The sequence below is a fragment of the Dermacentor albipictus genome, chromosome 8 (genome assembly GCF_038994185.2).
Source record: "Dermacentor albipictus isolate Rhodes 1998 colony chromosome 8, USDA_Dalb.pri_finalv2, whole genome shotgun sequence".
In the NCBI taxonomy this organism is placed as follows: Eukaryota; Metazoa; Arthropoda; class Arachnida; order Ixodida; family Ixodidae; genus Dermacentor; species Dermacentor albipictus.
In genome coordinates, this window is record NC_091828.1 from 112,163,225 (window position 1) to 112,183,029 (window position 19,805).

General features: G+C 48.9%; 1 protein-coding gene across 1 annotated transcript; it reads right to left on the bottom strand.

Annotated features, from left to right (window-relative positions):
• Positions 1-203: 203 nt before the first annotated feature.
• On the bottom strand, positions 204-17,670 carry LOC135917155 (chaoptin-like). Its single transcript, XM_065450652.2, has 5 exons — positions 16,857-17,670; positions 8,763-11,777; positions 6,141-6,294; positions 4,240-4,510; positions 204-1,202 (listed from the first exon to the last, which is right to left on the bottom strand). Exons 1-5 carry the CDS (start codon positions 16,898-16,900, stop codon positions 907-909), a joined length of 3,780 nt encoding a protein of 1,259 aa, XP_065306724.2. The 5' UTR covers positions 16,901-17,670; the 3' UTR covers positions 204-906.
• Between the last annotated feature and the right edge of the window lie 2,135 nt (positions 17,671-19,805).

A 19,805-nucleotide genomic window follows, 5' to 3' on the forward strand; every position in this document is an offset into this window, starting at 1 on the left:
ATCGTTGTGGTTGTCCTTCTGGATTACGAAGTGTCTGCCCGTGGTAAAAGTAACTTATTTGGTATTCTAGAAGCTATAGTCTACACTCTCTTAATTTCTAATGACCCTAGCGCGTGGACCGATCCGGTCCTAGTCGGCCGTGCGCCTGTCCGACGAAGATGATCCACTGAGGCGCGCCATCTTTGTGATGGCGTATTAGAAGCGTGAACCAACTGCCGCCCAACGAGTATAGCGATGTGTCAGAGACGAATTTGTCAGTGTGTGTAGTGCAATTTATTGCCTTTTTCACCGTAATCGCGCTGTGAGGCGCAGACCCGTGCATGCCTCATTCAATAGAAAGGACGCCAGGGGCGCGGGTCCAGAGGGGCGATCACTCCTCGGGACATTTCGCGTGGCTCGGGGGAACCAGCGCTGGCCAGGCGCCAAGGCAGCGCCCAACTTAATCGGCCCTACGTCAGCCGGTAGGGAGCTAGGCCACGAAAATGCCTCTATAGTGTAGATTTCGATAACGACGTCGCGATAACAAGTGGGCATCTTTAGCTAGATGCCTCCGGCCAAGCTTTGTCCATGGCTATGCGCGTTGCGCCGAAGTGCGCATGCGCATATGCGCTCCTACATTTTGGCACGCCGGCGCCGAGGGCCGGTTTGAGGCTGCAGACGCATGTGCCTCAATATATGCGGCGAATTTGCAGGCGCAAAATCGCAGCTACGTGTTACTAAAAAAACTTTCCTCCGTTCACTATTGTCAATGGGCTGTGCACCGCGGTGATGCTGTTGTCAGGCGAAATTTGGGCGCTGCCATTCGTTGCCCCACGCAGCCTCGAAATTCTCGCGCCGCCGCTCCTTCGCTGCTGGCAGTTGAGGCCACACACACACACGGCCAAGACAAAACGTCGTAGTATACGTTCAGCCAAAACGTAGCGCCGCGAGGACAGTGGCGACGTAGAGCGCCACGAGGAATTCGGCGCCCACGCTTCCGCTGCTACTCGGGTCCCCGGCACAGTGAGGCGTGTCGGGCCGGAGCTCGCTGATGGCGACGGTCCTGGCGCTGGTCCCCGGAACGGTGCATCGTGGTTCGGCGCTGTAGGTTCTCGCCGCCTCCGGCGATTTGGACAGGTGGCGCCTCTGTCGCAGCAGGCGTCGCCGGAACCACAGCAAGCGGCAGTCGCAAGTCCACGGGGTGCCTCGCAGCGAGAAAGAGCCTGCAGAACAGTGAGTATATGCAGTGGAGTCCGTTTATCTCATTCAGGCGTGCATTAAGAAGTACACTAAGTGCTAAAGTGACACCGGAAAGCCTACATTGTAAACGCCTCTCGCGAACTGATGTAGATAGTTTGCCCTTTGACGTCGCGTACGCAGCTTCGCAATGTGCTATGGTGACTATGCACTCTACAGTCATGCTTCTAGACACCTTCAAAGCCCCTCCATACAAGTTTTCGGCGAAGCGGTGGTGACGCGTGGAGGGTGGTGCTTTAGCCACCGCAACCGTTGCTACTACCCAAACATGGCCACGATGACGTCAGTGCACCGTATAATTACGCGTACATCTGTTAGCTTTCTGACGATGGCCGTCCTTCACCAGATTACCACTCTGTTATCGATTTGTCGCTGCGTGCAAGAAGCGCCTGACGTGCTATCACGTTTCTTTTTTCTTTTTTTTTGCGCAACTTCTCGGCACGCTAGATACCTTGGGATGACGGCCAAGGTGACGTCAGTGTAAATCGTCTTTGACCTATGGTCAATGAATTTTAATATGTTGCTTCAGGTAGTTGTTCTGTGTTTGCATCTTCTTTGGGTTGCATCCAGTGACGTGGGCGGAGGGGAGGTTTGGGGGGTTCGAACACCCCCTTCCAAATTGTTCTGACTACACCCCTCGCCTTCCCTCCCCACATAAAAGAAAGTTTCAAAAGAGGCACTCCGAAAGAGTTGAGAGGCCATGAATGACAGGGAAAGGTTGAGTGTGAAGACGACTCGGGGCCAGCTGCGGTTCCAAATTGGGGGGGGGGAGGGTATGGGGATGATCCCCCCTCCGCCTACACACGAAGCGTCTCTGCCGTCTCGTCGAGCACAAATGGGTAAAATGCAGGGCATGCTACGTTTCCGTGGGAGCTAGCTTCTATTTGTGAAAAAAACAACTAATAATTCCTGGTTGTTGGAATAAAGGGAGAAGAGAATTCCGCTGGCCACACCGGTAACGGCTGACTGCCGAACAGTGACAGGTAATGGTTCCGCAACAAAAAGTGAAAAATGAAGGTGAAAGAATAAAGTGGGGAGAAGGAACAAAATCCCGCAGAACCCGTCTCATGAAGGCTACACGTCGACGTTGATGCGATTAGCGTACAAGCAACGTAGGGACACATCATTATTGCTGAGGACGCCTTTGTTAAGAATTTTATAGTGGTCAGTCTGAAATTTCGACTGCTCCTGCTGTATCGACGCCCTGTCTCCCAGATTTGCCGACTTTGCTATGACCCTCGCTCATCAGAGTCGGCCATGATCTCGACAACATGACGATGACTGTGTGGCGTTAGAATGACGTCAATGCAACGACGAAGACGGTATGAGGACAATGGGATGATGATATTGAAGTTATGACGATGATATAACGACGACAGCGTTGCGATAATGGCGTAAAGACAATGCGATGACGACGGCGTGAGGAAGACGGCATGACGAAGCTGGAATGACGACGTACGACAACGATTACATGAAACTGGGGGGGGGGGGAGGGGTACACCCACGTGTGAATGACGACAGCGGCATGATTACGATGTAATGAAGAAGGAATAACGTCGATGGAACGACAGTGGTAGCACGACAACAATCGGATTACGTACGTTTCTGAAATGACGACGGCACGATGACGGCACGAACGACGACTTCATGTATTATGACAATGGCGTGATGGACGACGGTATGACGAGAGTCGAACGCCGAAGCTGGAATGGCGATGTTGTCACGAACACGAAGGCATCACGACCACGAGGCCAAGCCAGAAGACAACTTGGTTCACTGAGTCCGCGTACAGACAGACAGACAGACAGACAGACAGACAGACAGACAGACAGACAGACAGACAGACAGACAGACAGACAGACAGACAGACAGACAGACGGACGGACGGACGGACGGACGGACGGACGGACGGACGGACGGACGGACGGACGGACGGACGGACGGACGGACGGACGGACGGACGGACGGACAGACGGACGGACGGACGGACGGACGGACGGACGGACGGACGGACGGACGGACAGACAGACAGACAGACAGACAGACAGACAGACAGACAGACAGACAGACAGACAGACAGACAGACAGACAGACAGACAGACAGACAGACAGACAGACAGACAGACAGACAGACAGACAGACAGACAGACAGACAGACAGACAGACAGACAGACAGACAGACAGACAGACAGACAGACAGACAGACAGACAGACGGACGGACGGACGGACGGACGGACGGACGGACGGACGGACGGACGGACGGACGGACGGACGGACGGACGGACGGACGGACGGACGGACGGACGGACGGACGGACGGACGGACGGACGGACGGACGGACGGACGGACGGACGGACGGACGGACGGACGGACGGACGGACGGACGGACGGACGGACGGACGGACGGACGGACGGACGGACGGACGGACGGACGGACGGACGGACGGACGGACGGACGGACGGACGGACGGACGGACGGACGGACGGACGGACGGACGGACGGACGGACGGACGGACGGACGGACGGACGGACGGACGGACGGACAGACAGACAGAGTTCAAGTGCCTGATGTAGGCAAAAGAAGGTTAGTCGTATTAAAATTGCGTGAGTGGTTTTAAAGGGGAAAAGGAAGAGATAAGTACAGCGCCGTTACTGCCTCTCGTGCGAGGGCACCTCCACGGCGCTGTACGGGTGAGGGGAAAGGGATAAAAAGGGTAGCGAAGAAAACAGAGTATAGAAGTGAGAGATAGCCCCGCGGTAAGGCACGTCAGGAAGGCGCGGCGGCTACAGCCGCTCGTACAATTGTGGCCTAATTCGTTACTAGAGCACATGGACAGACCAAGGTCCGATCCGATTGGACAGGTAATTGAAGAGACCCAAAACGATGCGAGACGGGAACTTGCCTAGTAGCTTACCGAATACCTAGTTTGGGGACAAAGGTTGTTTTGCATTAAAAAGGCCTCTAATGGTGTCGAGAAAACGCGAGCGCCATCTAGCTTACTGCTGACGTAGTGAGACGGCCGTCGCTCCTGAGCCGTGCCGTTGGGGCGCTCTTCGTCTCCCGCGACGAACGACGTGAGCGCGGCGTTGTCCGACAGGTCGACGCTGAGACGGGGCAGCTCGGCCCACCTGCGCAGGAGTCCGGCTGGCAGCGCCTCCAGGAGCGGGCACTCCCGCAGCCGGAACGTGAAGGGACCGTGCGGGTGCAGCCCTTCGAAGGCGTCGGCCGCCACCGAGCGCAGCTCGGAGCCGCTCACGCTCAGCTCGCGAATCTGCCCACGGTGAGAAGCATGGAGGAAGGAGAGAACCAGGAGATATGATTAGGTGACAGAATCGAAGGCAAATAAATCCGCCCAACACGTGATTACGTCGCGGTAAGCTTGTGTTTTCGATCGCCGTGCTTGAAGACGAGTGCGAAAGCAAAGAGAAGCTGCCAGTTCACAAATCTGTCTGTCTGTCTGTCCGTTGGTCTCTGTCTGTCTGTCAGTCTGTCTGTCTGTCCGTTGGTCTCTGTCTGTCTGTCTGTCTGTCTGTCTGTCTGTCCGTTGGTCTCTGTCTGTCTGTCTGTCCGTTGGTCTCTGTCTGTCTGTCTGTCTGTCTGTCTGTCTGTCTGTCTGTCTGTCTGTCTGTCTGTCTGTCTGTCTGTCTGTCCGTTGGTCTCTGTCAGTCTGTCTGTCTGTCCGTTGGTGTCTGTCTGTCTGTCCGTCGGTGTCTGTCTGTCTGTCTGTCCGTTGGTGTCTGTCTGTCTGTCCGTCGGTGTCTGTCTGTCTGTCTGTCCGTTGGTCTCTGTCTGTCTGTCAGTCTGTCTGTCTGTCCGTTGGTCTCTGTCTGTCTGTCTGTCTGTCTGTCTGTCTGTCTGTCTGTCTGTCTGTCTGTCTGTCTGTCTGTCCGTTGGTCTCTGTCTGTCTGTCTGTCTGTCTGTCTGTCTGTCTGTCTGTCTGTCTGTCTGTCCGTTGGTCTCTGTCAGTCTGTCTGTCTGTCCGTTGGTGTCTGTCTGTCTGTCCGTCGGTGTCTGTCTGTCTGTCTGTCCGTTGGTGTCTGTCTGTCTGTCTGTCTGTCTGTCTGTCTGTCTGTCTGTCTGTCTGTCTGTCTGTCTGTCTGTCTGTCTGTCTGTCTGTCCGTTGGTCTCTGTCAGTCTGTCTGTCTGTCCGTTGGTGTCTGTCTGTCTGTCTGTCCGTCGGTGTCTGTCTGTCTGTCTGTCCGTTGGTGTCTGTCTGTCTGTCTGTCTGTCTGTCTGTCTGTCTGTCTGTCTGTCTGTCTGTCTGTCTGTCTGTCTGTCTGTCTGTCTGTCTGTCTGTCCGTTGGTCTCTGTCAGTCTGTCTGTCTGTCCGTTGGTGTCTGTCTGTCTGTCTGTCCGTCGGTGTCTGTCTGTCTGTCTGTCCGTTGGTGTCTGTCTGTCTGTTGGTCTCTGTCTGTCTGTCTGTTGGTCCCTGTCTGTCCGTTGGTGTCTGTCTGTCTGTCTGTCTGTCTGTCTGTCTGTCTGTCTGTCTGTCTGTCTCTGTCTGCCTGTTTGTCGGTGTCTGATTGTCTGTCTGTCTGTTGGTCTCTGTCTGTCTGTCCGTCTGTCAGTCCGTTGGTCTCTGTCTGTCTGTCTGTCTGTCCGTTGGTGTCTGTCTGTCTGTTTGTTGGTCTCTGTCTGTCTGTCTGTCTCTGTCTGCCTGTTTGTCGGTGTCTGTCTGTTTGTCCGTTGGTGTCTGTCTGTCTGTTGGTCTCTCTGTCTGTCTGTCAGTCTGTTGGTGTCTGTCTGTCTGTCTGTCCGTTGGTGTCTGTCTGTCTGTCTGTCTGCTTTACTAGGTATTCCTGACAAGAACAAAATAATTTATTGACAGCATATCTGAAGCGAAGTTCCATTGTCTGTGGTGATGCAGAACCTTGCATGACAAATCAGATGCACCGTCTCACCTTCTTGTTGAAGGCCCACTGTATTTGGTAGGAGAGGCCCGGTTCGTCCACGTGCACCACGAGCGTTTGTAGAACCTTGGCCTGGAACAACATCTCTTGGAGTCGAAACGCCCTCGCGCTGGAGTACGTGTTGGTTTTGACACTGCGCAGGCTCCTGTAGCGTTTCGAATAAAAAACAAAAAACACACCTATTTCTCCCACAAGACGGTGTATCATCTTCGATTGCACCTACAGCTGCACCGCTGGCGTGTACTACAAATCCTCCTCGGCTGAGAGCCATATGCCCCCGTATTTATATCACAAGAAGCCAACAAACACTGACACCAAGGACAACATAGGGGAAGTTACTTGTGCTTAAAAAATGAAATAAAGAAACGATAAATTAGCGGAAATGAAAATGGATGAAAAAAACAACTTGCCGCAGGTGGAGAACGATCCCACAACCTTCGCATTTCGCGTGCGATGTTCTACCGATTGAGCTACCGCGGCGCCATTTCCCCATTCACTTTCTTGGGTATTTATGTTTCCTAGTAGAACCCTGAGAGCGTTAGCCAGGGTTCACAGACCCTGGCCGCGGACGTGGAACGTCCTTTCTGCCGCAGGCGTCACGAGAACGTGATCGTTTCGGGTGAATGCGACCGGTCAATAAACCCACACATGCTACCTGAAGGCATCAATGTTGCCGGATTCGAGACCCTCGTTATGTAATGAACTAGAAGAAAGGGGGTTAACCGAGCGGCCCGATTTTTTATTAGTCATATCATAAGAAGCGAAAAAACACTGACACAAAGGACAACATAGGGGAAATTACTTGTGCCTAATAAATGAAATAAAGAAACGATAAATTAATGGAAATGAAAGCGGATGGAAAAACAACTTGCCGCAGGTGGGGAACGATCCCACAACCTTCACGAAGGTTATTGTGGTCACCGGTGCGTGGAATGCCTTCTTGCAGACGATGGTTGCGCGATCCCGCGCAAGTGTGACACTTCTAGTGCATTAAATTTAACTGAAGATGAGTTTCTGTGGTCGGCAGACAGTGGAAAGGAGGTGGCGTCAGACTCCGATAGCCACCAGCTGCTAAGATTCTGCCGTGTGCATGTCTGTCTGTGTGCCTATGTATGCTTCCGTAATATCGTTTCAACCCGACACGCGTCAACTCAGGTTTCGTTACTTGACTTGCGAGGTAGAATCGGTACCAAGTTCATTTCTTTTGGGGGGGGGGGGGCGGTAATATAAATGCGCGTTGGAATCGGTGGCGCCCTATAGAATCGGGCAACTGTTGTCAATTATTCGCCCGTTTCATTGCTGCGCCTTGACCTAGTGAAAGCTGGCGCGCGCACACGATGCTCTAGCACGTGATGCGTCACGTGACGCAATCAGCGATCACCTGTGTTGGCGTTATGCGGACGACGTACACAACACTAGTGTTTCTGCCGAGCTGCTCCGTCACTGGTCATGAGCGAAACGGGAAGTATAAACGTTAAGCTAGCGTTATCAAATTTTCATTGGGCGCTGACTGCAGGCAACGCTTTCCTGTCGGTCCCACGTCGTCCACCGTCCAGGGTGGACGGATGAATGGATGGATGTTATGAGCGTCCCCTTTGGAACGGGGCGGTGGGTTGACTCACCAAGCTCTTGTTGTTATGTTGTCTAATGTCCTGCCTATGTTAAAAAGAAAAAAAAGGGAAAGCAAAAAAAAAGAAATCCACGATAAATTCCCATAACCAAACTTTCTGAACCCATATTGTGAACTTCTGAAACAACGCCTCCGTTGTTTGTCGTTTCCCTACTTCCACCAATCTTCCAATCGGCTCTTATTAATCTCTATTGCGGACATTATGTTTTTCCCCTACTCTCGCTGAACCCAAGGGCTTCAAGGAGGCCAGTGGTGCCTAAATCAACCGCTGGGTAGACGTCTTCACATTCTAATGAAACATGCTCCATAGTTTCCCTAGCTTTACCGCAGCAAGCACATGCTTCTTCCTTCTCATATCTCGCTTTATAGGTGCGTGTTCTAAGGCATCCCGATCTCGCTTCGAAAAGTAATGAGCTTCCCTTTGAGTTATCATAAATTGTTTCTTTCCTGATTTCGTTTTTTCTTCGTGCGACGCCCTAAACGCCACCTGGTGACGCTCTTCATCACGCCAGCGTTGGGAGACGTCTGGTAACTAGCTGCCCTGTTCTGACCAGCAGGAATTGCGCCGGGTCGCGCCCGCCTACAGTGAGAACACAGTTCGAGGCGTTCAAGCGCGACACTGATTCCTGAGTATCGTTGTCAATGCTTCGACTTTCGGACCAGACTACGAACTTTGAGTTCTAAATTTTGATCAAACGTAACACTTAAATTTTCTTCTGCTTTCTCTGGCTTCGTTATCTGTTTATTAGCATGGTTGTGACCAAAAAAGTAATAGAGCACCTACGAATTACTTATTCAGTTGGTTCCTCTAGCTAGCGTACCTTAAAGAAATCAGAGTTGCGTGAAGCACTTCTCCGACTCTGCAGTTTTCTACAACTCTGCATCCCATCCATCAAGAAAGCACGGCAGGAAACGTATATGTTACGAGCAGACGAACGGCGCGATCACAAGGGGAGGGGTGACAGTCCTGCGGCAGACCTTACTTGAGGGGATCCAATGTGCGTGCATCGAGGAATTTCAGCTCGAGGCCCCTGATGTCGAGGTGATGAAGCGTGCTGAGGGGCTTGAAGCTTCCGCTCCCGAGCCCTCTGATGGGATTTCTGGAAACATCCAAGCTGCGCAAATCGGCCACGTGAGCCCACCATCCAGGGTCTATTTCCCGAATGCGGTTGGACGAGAGGTCAAGCGTCCTGAGCTTGCTCACATTTGCGAAAGACGTGGCCGAACAGTTTGCGATCGAGTTTAAGCCGAGCGAGAGTTCAACGAGGTTCGCCGCGTTCACGTCCGGCACCGAGGTGAGGTTGCAGTCGTCGAGAGCGAGGAAGGTTACGGGCAGGTTCAGAGACCCCGGCTCCACTCGAAGCAGGGGGTTTCGAGACACGTCCAAGACCACCAGGCGGCTGAGGTTGGCGAAGACCTGGCCCGGCAGGATGATGATCTCGTTGGAGGACAGGTTTAGGCTCTCGAGGTTGAAGAGGTGATCGAACTCGGTCGCCGCGATGAGCTTGATGCGGTTGTGCGACAAGTCCAAACGCGTCAAAGTGGTTCGAGTGGGGGCGAACGCCTTGGTGAAGGGTCTGGGAAGCGAGTTGTGCGACAGAGAGAGGTGGACGAGGGGCGTCCCTTCGAACGCGTCTTCCGGCAGTGACGCGATGCGGTTGTTGTCGAGAGCCAAGACTTGAAGGCGAGCCATCCTCGTGAAGGCCTCTTCGGGGAGTGCGGAGAGCCGGTTGTGACTTAGCAGCAACACGCAGATCTCGGACGACGCTTGAAAAGACCGCGGCGAAAGTTGAGCGATTCGGTTGTGGCTCAGGTCGAGAACTTTGACCCGCGGCAGCTCGGACGCCACTTCGACGGACACGGTTGACAGGAAGTTGTGGGACAAGTTGAGAAAGGTCAAGCTGTGCCGTGTCGTCCAGAAGAAATGGCGGGCTATGCTTTCGACGAGGTTGTGGCTGAGGTCGAGGGAAGTCACGTTAAGGATGGCGTGTTCGGCTCCGTTCCTTAGCCTGAGGTAGGTTATTTTGTTGTGCGAAAAGTTAAGCTGCAGTAAGTGATGCGTGTTCCGGTTGGCAATAAACTGCACGTTGAACTCTGACAACTTGTTGAAACTGAGGTCGATATCCCTGAGTCGAGGGAGGTCAGCTAACGCTCCTGTGTCGATCACCGACACCTTGTTGCGCGACAAGTTTAATTTCGTCAGGTTGTGCAAGTTGTTAAACGTTTTTGTTTCAAGGCGAGTGACTTCGTTCGCAGACAAGTCAACGGCTTGTAGGCGTGCTAAATCGCTGAATGTGAATGGCTGTATCTCCTTTATGTGGTTTTGGTTAAACTTTATTGTAGTCAATTTTGTCTGAGCTGTTCCGTTCAGAAAATCCTTTGGAATATAACGCCAATCGTTCTGCATCACGTTGAGCGCGATAAGCTCACTCATTTGGTTCAGTGGTGTCGGTTCCAAATTAGGTAACCTGGCATAGGTGGCGTCGAGGCTGTTAATTCTTTGACACGATTGAAGAAATCTGTTTACAGTGTCCGGTATGAGTCGAGTTCCAGAAATATCGATGGCTTTTATGTTTGAGCATCCTTTGGGGAACCAATTAAAATCGAGTGTCGTTATGGGATTGTATGCGAGGCGCAGGTTTGCCAACTTCGAGAGCATTTCGAAGGCATGCTCCTCGATGTACACTATGTTGTTCCCGCTGAGATCTAAAGACAGAAGCCCGTCAAGACCATGCTTAAAGTCCTGCCTTTCTATGGAGGCCAAAGCGTTGTCAGCCATGTTTAACGACTTCAGTCTCGACAAGAATTTTAGCGCAATTTTAGGAACTGCGTCGAAATTGTTGTCCGAGATGTCCAGCACACGTAAGCTGACCCTGCACGAGAAAAGATCGTACTCGCCAAACTCCGACAACTGGTTGTCGCGCATGTTTAGTGTGTGAAGTCTTCGGAGCTTTCCAATAGTCCGGGGAAACTGGCGCAGCTTGTTGTGCGCCAGGTCCAAGTGAACAACGACATCGTCTAAGCCTTGAAACAGCCCTTCGGGTAGTGACTCGATGTGATTTACCGAGAATGAAACGTGTCTCGGTGCCAGCGTCCTGAAGAGGTTCGGTGGCACGTAGCGGTGGTAGTTGTCCGCCAGCACGAAATGTCGGACGGTGACTTTCTTTTGATTCTGGAACATTCTCGGAGGCAGCTGGGAGATGACGTTTCGGCCGAGGTTCAAGGTGTCCAGGTGCTCCGTGGGGAGGGTCCAATTGGGATCCAATCGCTGTATCGCGTTGTCGCCCAAGAGCAAGTAGGAAAGATTCCTGAGTTGAACGAATGCGGTTCCTGGCACCTGTTCCAAAAGGTTCCCTGTCAGGTTGAGTCTTACCAGAGATGGCGGGAACGGACGTCCCTCGATGCTGAGGATGTTGTTGTTATCCAGGTCGAGGATGGTCAGGTTGCCGAAATAGTAGAACATGACGTCATGCACGGACGTTATGACGTTGCTGGAAAGATGAAGGCTCCTGAGGCTGACGAGGCTACGCGCCACTGCGGCCAGCTCCTTCACGTCCAGTTCACCGATGCTGTTGAACCTCAGGTCCAATCGCTGAAGGCGAGTCAGCGGAAGCACAGCTCCAGAGGGAAAGCTCGTCAATCGGTTTCTGCTCAGATCCAAGTTGGCCAACTTTGGCACGCTCGCGAATGCGCCGTCTTCGATCTGGCTGAGCTGGTTGTCGTTTACGTGAAGGGACGTGACGTTGCTTTGACGTAGAGTCGAGGAGTTCTTAAGTATCCTCAACAGCGTGCATCCCTCGACGGTCACGTCAGCGTATCCACTCATTTCTGGAAGTGTCGTCAAGGGGACTGCCCGGCAATGCGCTTTCATGCGGTCGCAGGTGCACAAGGCGTTGAAGTCGCAAGGTCGTGCACTGCCATCGGAGTCTCGAGACGCGTCCGCTTGTTGCCAAGATACGGCGTTTGCAGTGCAGAGGCACGCCAGTAGCGGAAAGGTTCTGAAAAGAGAAAGACGCAAAACGAGTTCGCTAATATTATGATATGACATCCTAATATTTCTCTTACATAAGCAGGGGTTCATGGAGAGGGCGATACTGAAAAAAGAAGTTTAGTCAATAAGCAAAGTGACGCAATAGTTGGCGCAAGAATGAAGTTAAGAGGAAGCTTTCACTCGGGCCCAACCCTGACGCGGCCTATACAAACACATGTAAAGCGCAAAAATGTTTTTCTGAGATAACCCCTGAACCGATCTAATTAAATTTGTTGCATTTGAGAGAGAAAGTTCAATTCTAGTGACTGTTGGTAGCGGAATTTTGATTTAGGTACTGAATTTTGTTAAAAGGATTTTCAAAATTCGAAAGTTTGAAAAATATAGAAGCACAACGTCTACAGACTCATAACTCTGCATAAAAAACAGATATCGTGGTTCTGTAAACGGCACCCATTAGATCATTGAAAGCGGACCAATTCGATAGGTTATTTTATGTCTTCCGTGAATTTGTTACGTAGTGTACAAGGGTTCTGCAAAAGCTGTATTTCCATATCCCTAATTTTTTTGAGATTCATGTGTAACATATCAATTTTGTCCGCTTTAGATTTACTATTAGATGCGATTCCCAGAATTGTATTATCAATTTTCTTTGCCGAGTTAGAGTTGTAAACTTTATAGGTTCGTTTTTTGAAAAATTTCTATCTTTGCCAATTCTTAATAAAAAAATGACGACCCAAATAAAAAATTCGAAACAACAGTCAGTAGATTTTAAGTTTTTCTTTTAAATGCAACAGACCTTGTCAAATTCGGTGCAGTGGTTGCCGAGAAAAATGAATTCTCCTTTTACATGTATTTAGATAGGAGCATGCACCGAGCCAAAGCTCCCTCTTAACGCAGGAAGTCTCTCTCTATATCATCCGGTGTCGTTTGTTGTGAGAACTTTCACAGATGTGCGGAGAACGATCTGCTTTCGAGAAGAACACTTTTCTGATGTCGACTCTGTCTTTGTGGATGTAGTGCTACCCGGTGTTGGGGAAAGGGGCCAACTTTCTTTAAAATTTCGTAAAGAAGGATCAAAGAATACTTTGCATTGGTGGGAGTTCATTAGGCAAATGACTGGTCCTTTCAAAAATGACTTTATGAGATGACACCATGACTGCACGATGTCTGCTTCAACTTCTTCATAGGTACAACGTTGTGTATTTTCCAGAGAAACGTGGCGGACACGCTTTGGGAGTCACCAGACACCTCAGTCTAGGCCGACTTGGAACAAGACAAAGTGGTAAGTTTGATAAATAATTTTAGATCAAAACTACAACTTCATGACGACACAGTGAAAATCCCATTTCTTCCGAAAGCCTTCAACTAAGTTCGTAATGATTGGCCACTGTCTAATAGAGGTGGCCAACTGCTCTAGTCGTATTTTCAGTGCCAGAATGAGATTGGCGGCTTTTCCATGGAAGACGCCTCGTGATTCCGCCCTCTTGTCAGCAAGATGCTTTGTAAAAGCCTCTAGGTTGCTAATCAATACATTGTTTCAACAACGACGACGACAACAACAACAACGAAAGTAATGCAACGCTGTACTGGCAAACAATGAAGGTGGAGATTGTAAGCATCATTTTGAGCCATAAATTTTTCCTGCAGCTTCAGGGATCAAACCTACTAAAGCCTACAACGGATACAGGCTCTCCCCAAATGGCCTTTGAAAGCTGCGTCAGTTTTTTCACTTGCACAAAGTGGCATACTTGCTCATCGTTGATTATTTCAGCAGATACGTTAAAATTTAACCTCTCTGTGGCAGCAACAAAAGTACTCCGAGACACCTTTTTGCCAGATCTGGCATTCCAGCAAAGTCGTGTGCGATAACGGCCTCCCATTGAACTCGCAAGCATTCAAGCAATTTTTCCTTCATAATTATACAAGTCGAGCAATTTTGTATCACTCATCCTTCCCGCATTATCGTCGGTCCAGTGGACATGTGGGACGCTAGGTGCAGACTATCAAATACGGCCTCATGAGAACATTTATAGCTGGCACTGACATTTCAGTCGTACTAATAGAACGTATATAGACACTGCCACATGTAACTGTACCGTCACCTTCCGATGTGTTAATGGGACGTCAACAGTTGAACGTTGAACTGCGAGCAGCGAAACGGCGTAACCATAATGCTGTTTCGGGGGTTGCGGTGGTTTCAGTGATGGTTAGCGGGGAGGCGGTGCAGGTGGCATACTAACAGACATATTTAGGGGGGAGCGGAGGTGCCTGGTGTGCCCCCCCCCCCCTCCTCTCTGGCTAGGTTACTGGCGAGCAGCACAAAAAGACTAGACAGGATAGCGGCAAGCGTGTCTTGCCTGCACTCGTACTCCACAACATATAAAAAAAGAACATTTCATGTGTGGTTACTAGCGCCATTCCCAGTTGTGTCTGACGCGGCCACGCTTGACGAAGGCGTTCTGTCACGTTGTTCCTCTGTGGCGTGCAAGAGGTCCCGCTCGCATCAACTTGCTGTGTAGCGTTCAAGCAATAAACGGCGTTTAAACACGAATAGTTTATATCATAAGTCAGAACAATTGCTTTTATTGCGAGACAATCTTGACACCTTCAGCCGAACGTTTTGTGATGGGTACCTGTCCGACATCTGGCCATTTTCGTGGGCCGATCCCGACGTTAGTGCATTCTAAAGAAATGTCGGTTGATTAGCCTCTGCGGCCACTGGGCATGCGATGCTCTTCAATGAACCTCGCTGTTATCACAACAACAGACACTTGCGTAGTGACATTGTCATGTGGAGTAGACTTCGCTTAGTTTTTTTAGTAGGGGAGAGCAAGAAACTTTTTATGTCATCATACACTCATAATAAATATCATGTGATTACATTCTGACGACACTTTTTCACACAATAACTTCTCTGAACTAGAAATAATTACAGGAAAAAAGAAATCTTCATTCAAGCTCGTACCCGCACACCAAAGTACAGAAGAGTATATACTAGTAGCTATAGCTATATATATATGTATACATATATACTATATACTCGTGGCGTCGCATTTGTAAACGAAATTCAAGAAAGGGTTTATACACGTGCCAACACTATTCATGTAATAAAGTCGAAGAGCATTCAAATGGGCGGTTTGTGTTGTTGTTGTTATTATTATTACTATAATAATAATAATAATAATAATAATAATAATAATAATAATAATAATAATAATAATAATAATAATAATAATAATAATAATAATAATAATAATAATAATAATAATAATATTTATTGTTGCCATCTTACAATAATAATAATAATAATAATAATAATAATAATAATAATAATAATAATAATAATAATAATAATAATAATAATAATAATAATAATAATAATAATAATTATTATTATTATTATATGGAAACATACTAACACACAAAGGAAACAGGGAGGGAGCAAGCTGACAACTGCCACCGAGATGGGCACCATGTCTGCCTACTCTGCAGTTTGTGTTCAAATACGTGATATAAGGCAGAATACGAACCAGTCAAGTTGACGCTTATATATTAAAGCAACCCTGTAGAAGTTGAGCAACACAGCAGCGCACGCAAAGGGTTTAATCCAAGGAGTCATGTCAAACGGGAACTCAAAGCATGAACTCCACTGCTCTGAATTCGCCAGCGGACCGATCGAATTGTGTTGGTAATTCTAACAATATTTTTGCGTGAGGCTTTAAAGTGAGCGTGTGTTAGTTATGCCGTGTTAAATGTGAGCACAAAGCTTGGGTTAGTGCATTAAGGAACTTGACGATGGTTTCCAATTATCAAAGCAAATTTTTCATTCGACTTGCGGAGCTCTGATCGAGACACTGATGCGCTTGAACTGCCGGCAGAATTTTTCCTTCACTTATTGTGGTTGACTGCCGTAGCCATCACAGCAGTGTTTTCCGCGACGTCTACCGAAAATTGATCGAGCACGCGTCTTCGCGCTCAGCAGCCACAGCCAAATCCATAGCCATCAATCCACCTCGGCGGGGTACCTTTTAGTTATACAGATGTGCCCTGACGACTACACATACTTCCTGTTTTGCGGTGATGTTCTCAAGTCTTTGGGATGGTTCATGTAAGCGCGAACCACTGGGTGGTTGGTGTTAGCCTTTGCTTTCGATTTCGCTGTCCGATTCCTTCTAGCTATCGTGTTCATGATTTTTTTTCTATCGCTCACGCTATGAGGCTTCCACGGAAGTTGCTTTCTACTAGCTTGTCGATTTGCCCCTACCAAGCTTTCCCCTATATCTTGTCATGTCGCGGCTTGTTTTGGAGCGTTGCCTGCAAAGATATGAAACGACGCTTTTTCAACTTACTTAGTATTGTCTAGAATTGCAGTTCATGAGCTCTTCTTGCCCCCCCCCCCCCCCCTAGTCTCGTATACATCCAGCATTTGCGTTGAAAGTCAACGAGTATTTCTATATCGAAGTGTAATGAAGGTCAACAAGTATTTCAATATCTAAGTAACTATAGTTTCGAACGTACCATGGTCTCATGCGTAAAATCTAACCCTGCTGATTGTGCTTTGAAGGTTTGCATTATTTCTTAAATTTTCAAAATGCAATGCCCACTTAGGTTGACATTTGCTGGTTTGCGCTCTGCTTCGCCCCTGCATTCTTTGCGTTCACTTCTATACGTGTATCATGTGCACGAGTGACATTACCAGCTCGCTTTACCCCGATAGTGAATTGCACCAGCCAGCCTGACACATGCTTTATAGCGACAACGCAATCTAGTAAAAGAAAAGAGGACCTCATATCTTCATGGTCTCCCATTTCATGTTCGTTTTACAGGCTGTCCAGGCGAATGCATTACTACAAATAGTGGATGAGAATCGGATTGTTTTTTTGATAATTCACTCTTCATGTTACTCACCTGCATTTAGGAGCAAGATCAAATACATTTGGCATTTCTTTCGATAATCGAAGCACTCAATCTTTCGTGCATTTGTATTTAATTGGACACGCATATTTAGCTATTACAATACAGCCTGACACCTTAATATACTTCTTAGAGGCGTCTGCTACTATCGTCGCTGGGCGGAAGTGCTTACCTGAGCAGAAGACGGCCTCGCGAGGAAAGTGTGGGAATGTGCATCTTGAGAGCAGTCGAAGGAAGAGACCGCGAATCACAAGGCCTTCATGAAAACTTCACAAACTTGACGCCCTATAGAGACGGTGGTAGCATAATCTTGTCATTGCAGAACCAAGACCGCTCCCCCGAACTGATTCCGTACGCACGACTAAGGTCCGCCACCATTTCACTTGCGGACAGACGGACACCCACGTCTCTTACGCAAAGTAGGTACATCCTTTTCGTCCCGCTGAACGTCGCTGTAACAGTCACCAGACGACAGACGTCGCCTCCGTTGCCGTCACCTCCGTCTGCCCAGCTTTCGAATCAAAGCATTCGCGTGTGCACCCTCGAGGATTCAGTAAAGCTACATGGCACGTTTCTTGTTTGTTTTCACGCGGCGTTCTGCGCAGTTCTTCGTCTACTCAGGATGCCATAGACGCTCCTGTAGCGTAGGTCGCCTTTCGAGTGGCCACTCGTGAACATGGTTACAATACTGTGCCTCGCCGTCGTCAACGATGTCGTCGTCACCGAGCTGCGAGTCGTCGCACTGGCACGAGTCAAAAGAAAGAGAGAAAGAAAGTAGTGGGCCGTTTTATTTCGGGTAACGCCTGGGCCGCCGCCGCCGCCTCGTCGTAGCGTCGCTTGTTTGCTTTGAAAGCAAACTAGAATGATGTTCGCGAAGGTGGAAGACAGAGCTTGGGGGGGAGGGGGCAGGACCACGTGCTTCGCGGAGATGCACACCGCAAGAGTCTCGTCTCTGCTGCTATATTTAAAAGCGCGAGTTTCGCGTAATAAACAAAGACCGTGGTGCCTCCCTCTCTGCGTGTGCGATCGCTTCATCAGAGATGCTGAATGTGGTAGCCCTACGTGAAATTGTTACGTTGATGTTTTGAAGGCGATGCTTGAACACGCAGAGAAGTATAGAAAAACTGCATAGGACACAGACAGGATAGAAGAATAAAGAAATATATATATATAGCAGGCGACTGGGTGTCCAGAATTCGTCATTGACCGTTCCGTTTTGGTCGCCACAATAATATTTGCAACGTAACGCTCTAAGCTTCAACACTTGGTCAAACGGCCTCACGAGAAATTCTTGTTACTCGGCGAACTGGCGTAACCCACTCTTCACGACAGTGTATCATCTTTTAATGCATTGGCATTAAGAGTGTCAAAGTGAAAAAAAGACTGTGTGGGTGAAGTGTGGGAACCGGTCACGCGTGAGAGGTAGAAACGGGAGAGGGTGTATATATATATATATATATATGTATGTATGCGTGTGTGTGTGTGTGTGTGTGTGTGTGTGTGTGTGTGTGTGTGTGTGTGTGTGTGTGTGTGTGTGTGTGTGTGTGTGTGTGTGTGTGTGTGTGTGTTATGAAGCAGGCCATTCGTCGCGTGAGCCCCTGAAGGACACTTTGAAATGTCGTGAACGAGGTTCAAATCATGGACTTGGCCCCTCAGATAGGTGGGACGTACTTCCTAACGCATTTCTCTTGGATCTACCTCTAAATCACCACGTTATCTTTTTTTTTTGGCCCGTACACTCTGATGACGATGTCGTCGTACCTTCGTGACGTTCACTTTGCGGATACAGAAAGGGAAAGGTCCAACAGTTTAACACTGAAACTGAACTCCTCGTCATTCGTTGGGCTGACAGCTGCTTCTTGAATTGCAAACGTATGTGCGTTTTCTCAGACAATGTATATTACTTGTTTTAATTAATCTCACGGCGCATGCTCATAAATTTTTGCATCCCTAACTCGCGTGTGCAACTTTGTGTGCGTTTATACTATTTGAGTATATTAAGCGCATTTCGGAGTATTCTGCGGTCTTGATGGCACAGAATCCAGTGTCACCTAATGGAGATAAGCTCTCCTTAAAACTGTCATTAAATTAAAAAAAACATCTTGAGCGTTGATACACTTGAGCGACCTTTACCTTATCACATAGCAACCTTTAAACATGTTTGCGGGTATCCTTGTGCCGTCCTATTGTGGCTTCCTGGACTTACATTAAAAAAATATATTGTGGGGTTTTGCATGACGAAACCGCAATTGATTACGAGGCACACCGTAGCGGGGGACTCCGGAATATTTTTGATCAGCTGGAGTTTTTTAACGGGAGCCCAATTCACGGTACACGGGCGGTCTTGCATTTCACCCTCTTCGGAATTCAGCCACCGAATTCGGGATTTGAACCCGCGCCCTCGGGTTTAGCAGTGCAGTGGCAAAGCTACTACGTCGCCACGGCGCACAATTTTGTTATCAACCTTTTTGTGACATTCCAATGCATTCGGTGTCTTGTGCATTTTGGGATTTCAGTTTGCTAGCCATGCGATGATTGGAGACGAGCGGCGACTTTAATGCTTTAAAGCAATCTATGTTATGGTTTTTGGTGCGCAATTGACACTTCGTATAACAATTATGAAAGGTGGCACATTCTCAATGACACATACCAAGTCACCCGAGTTTGCACAAAATAGTTTTATTGAAGAGCAACCCATACCCAGTGGTAATTATTACCATGTTACCCAGGTTTCCGTCAAAGAGGTTCGTTGAACAGCGGCATATACCCAGTGATCCAAGTTGGTCCGACAGTTGTTTTATCCTCCTTAGTGCGTCCTTAGTCAGCCATGACAGAGGATCATCATCATCATCATCATCATCGTCATCATCATCATCATCATCATCATCATCATCCGTTTCCTCAGCACATCTGCCCGATGCTCTGCCCATTTTGCTACTGACCACCCAGAGACCGAAGTTGGCGGTAATGAGGTTAGGCGCGGACATAATACATCAAACTGGGTGACGTAATCAAAGAATGCTAATAGGAAAAGAAAAGGAGGACTTCCGCTAAATTGCCTTTATTGTACAAATCATGCGAATTCACCTTGTGACGTTAAATAAACAGAAACCGGTCAAAA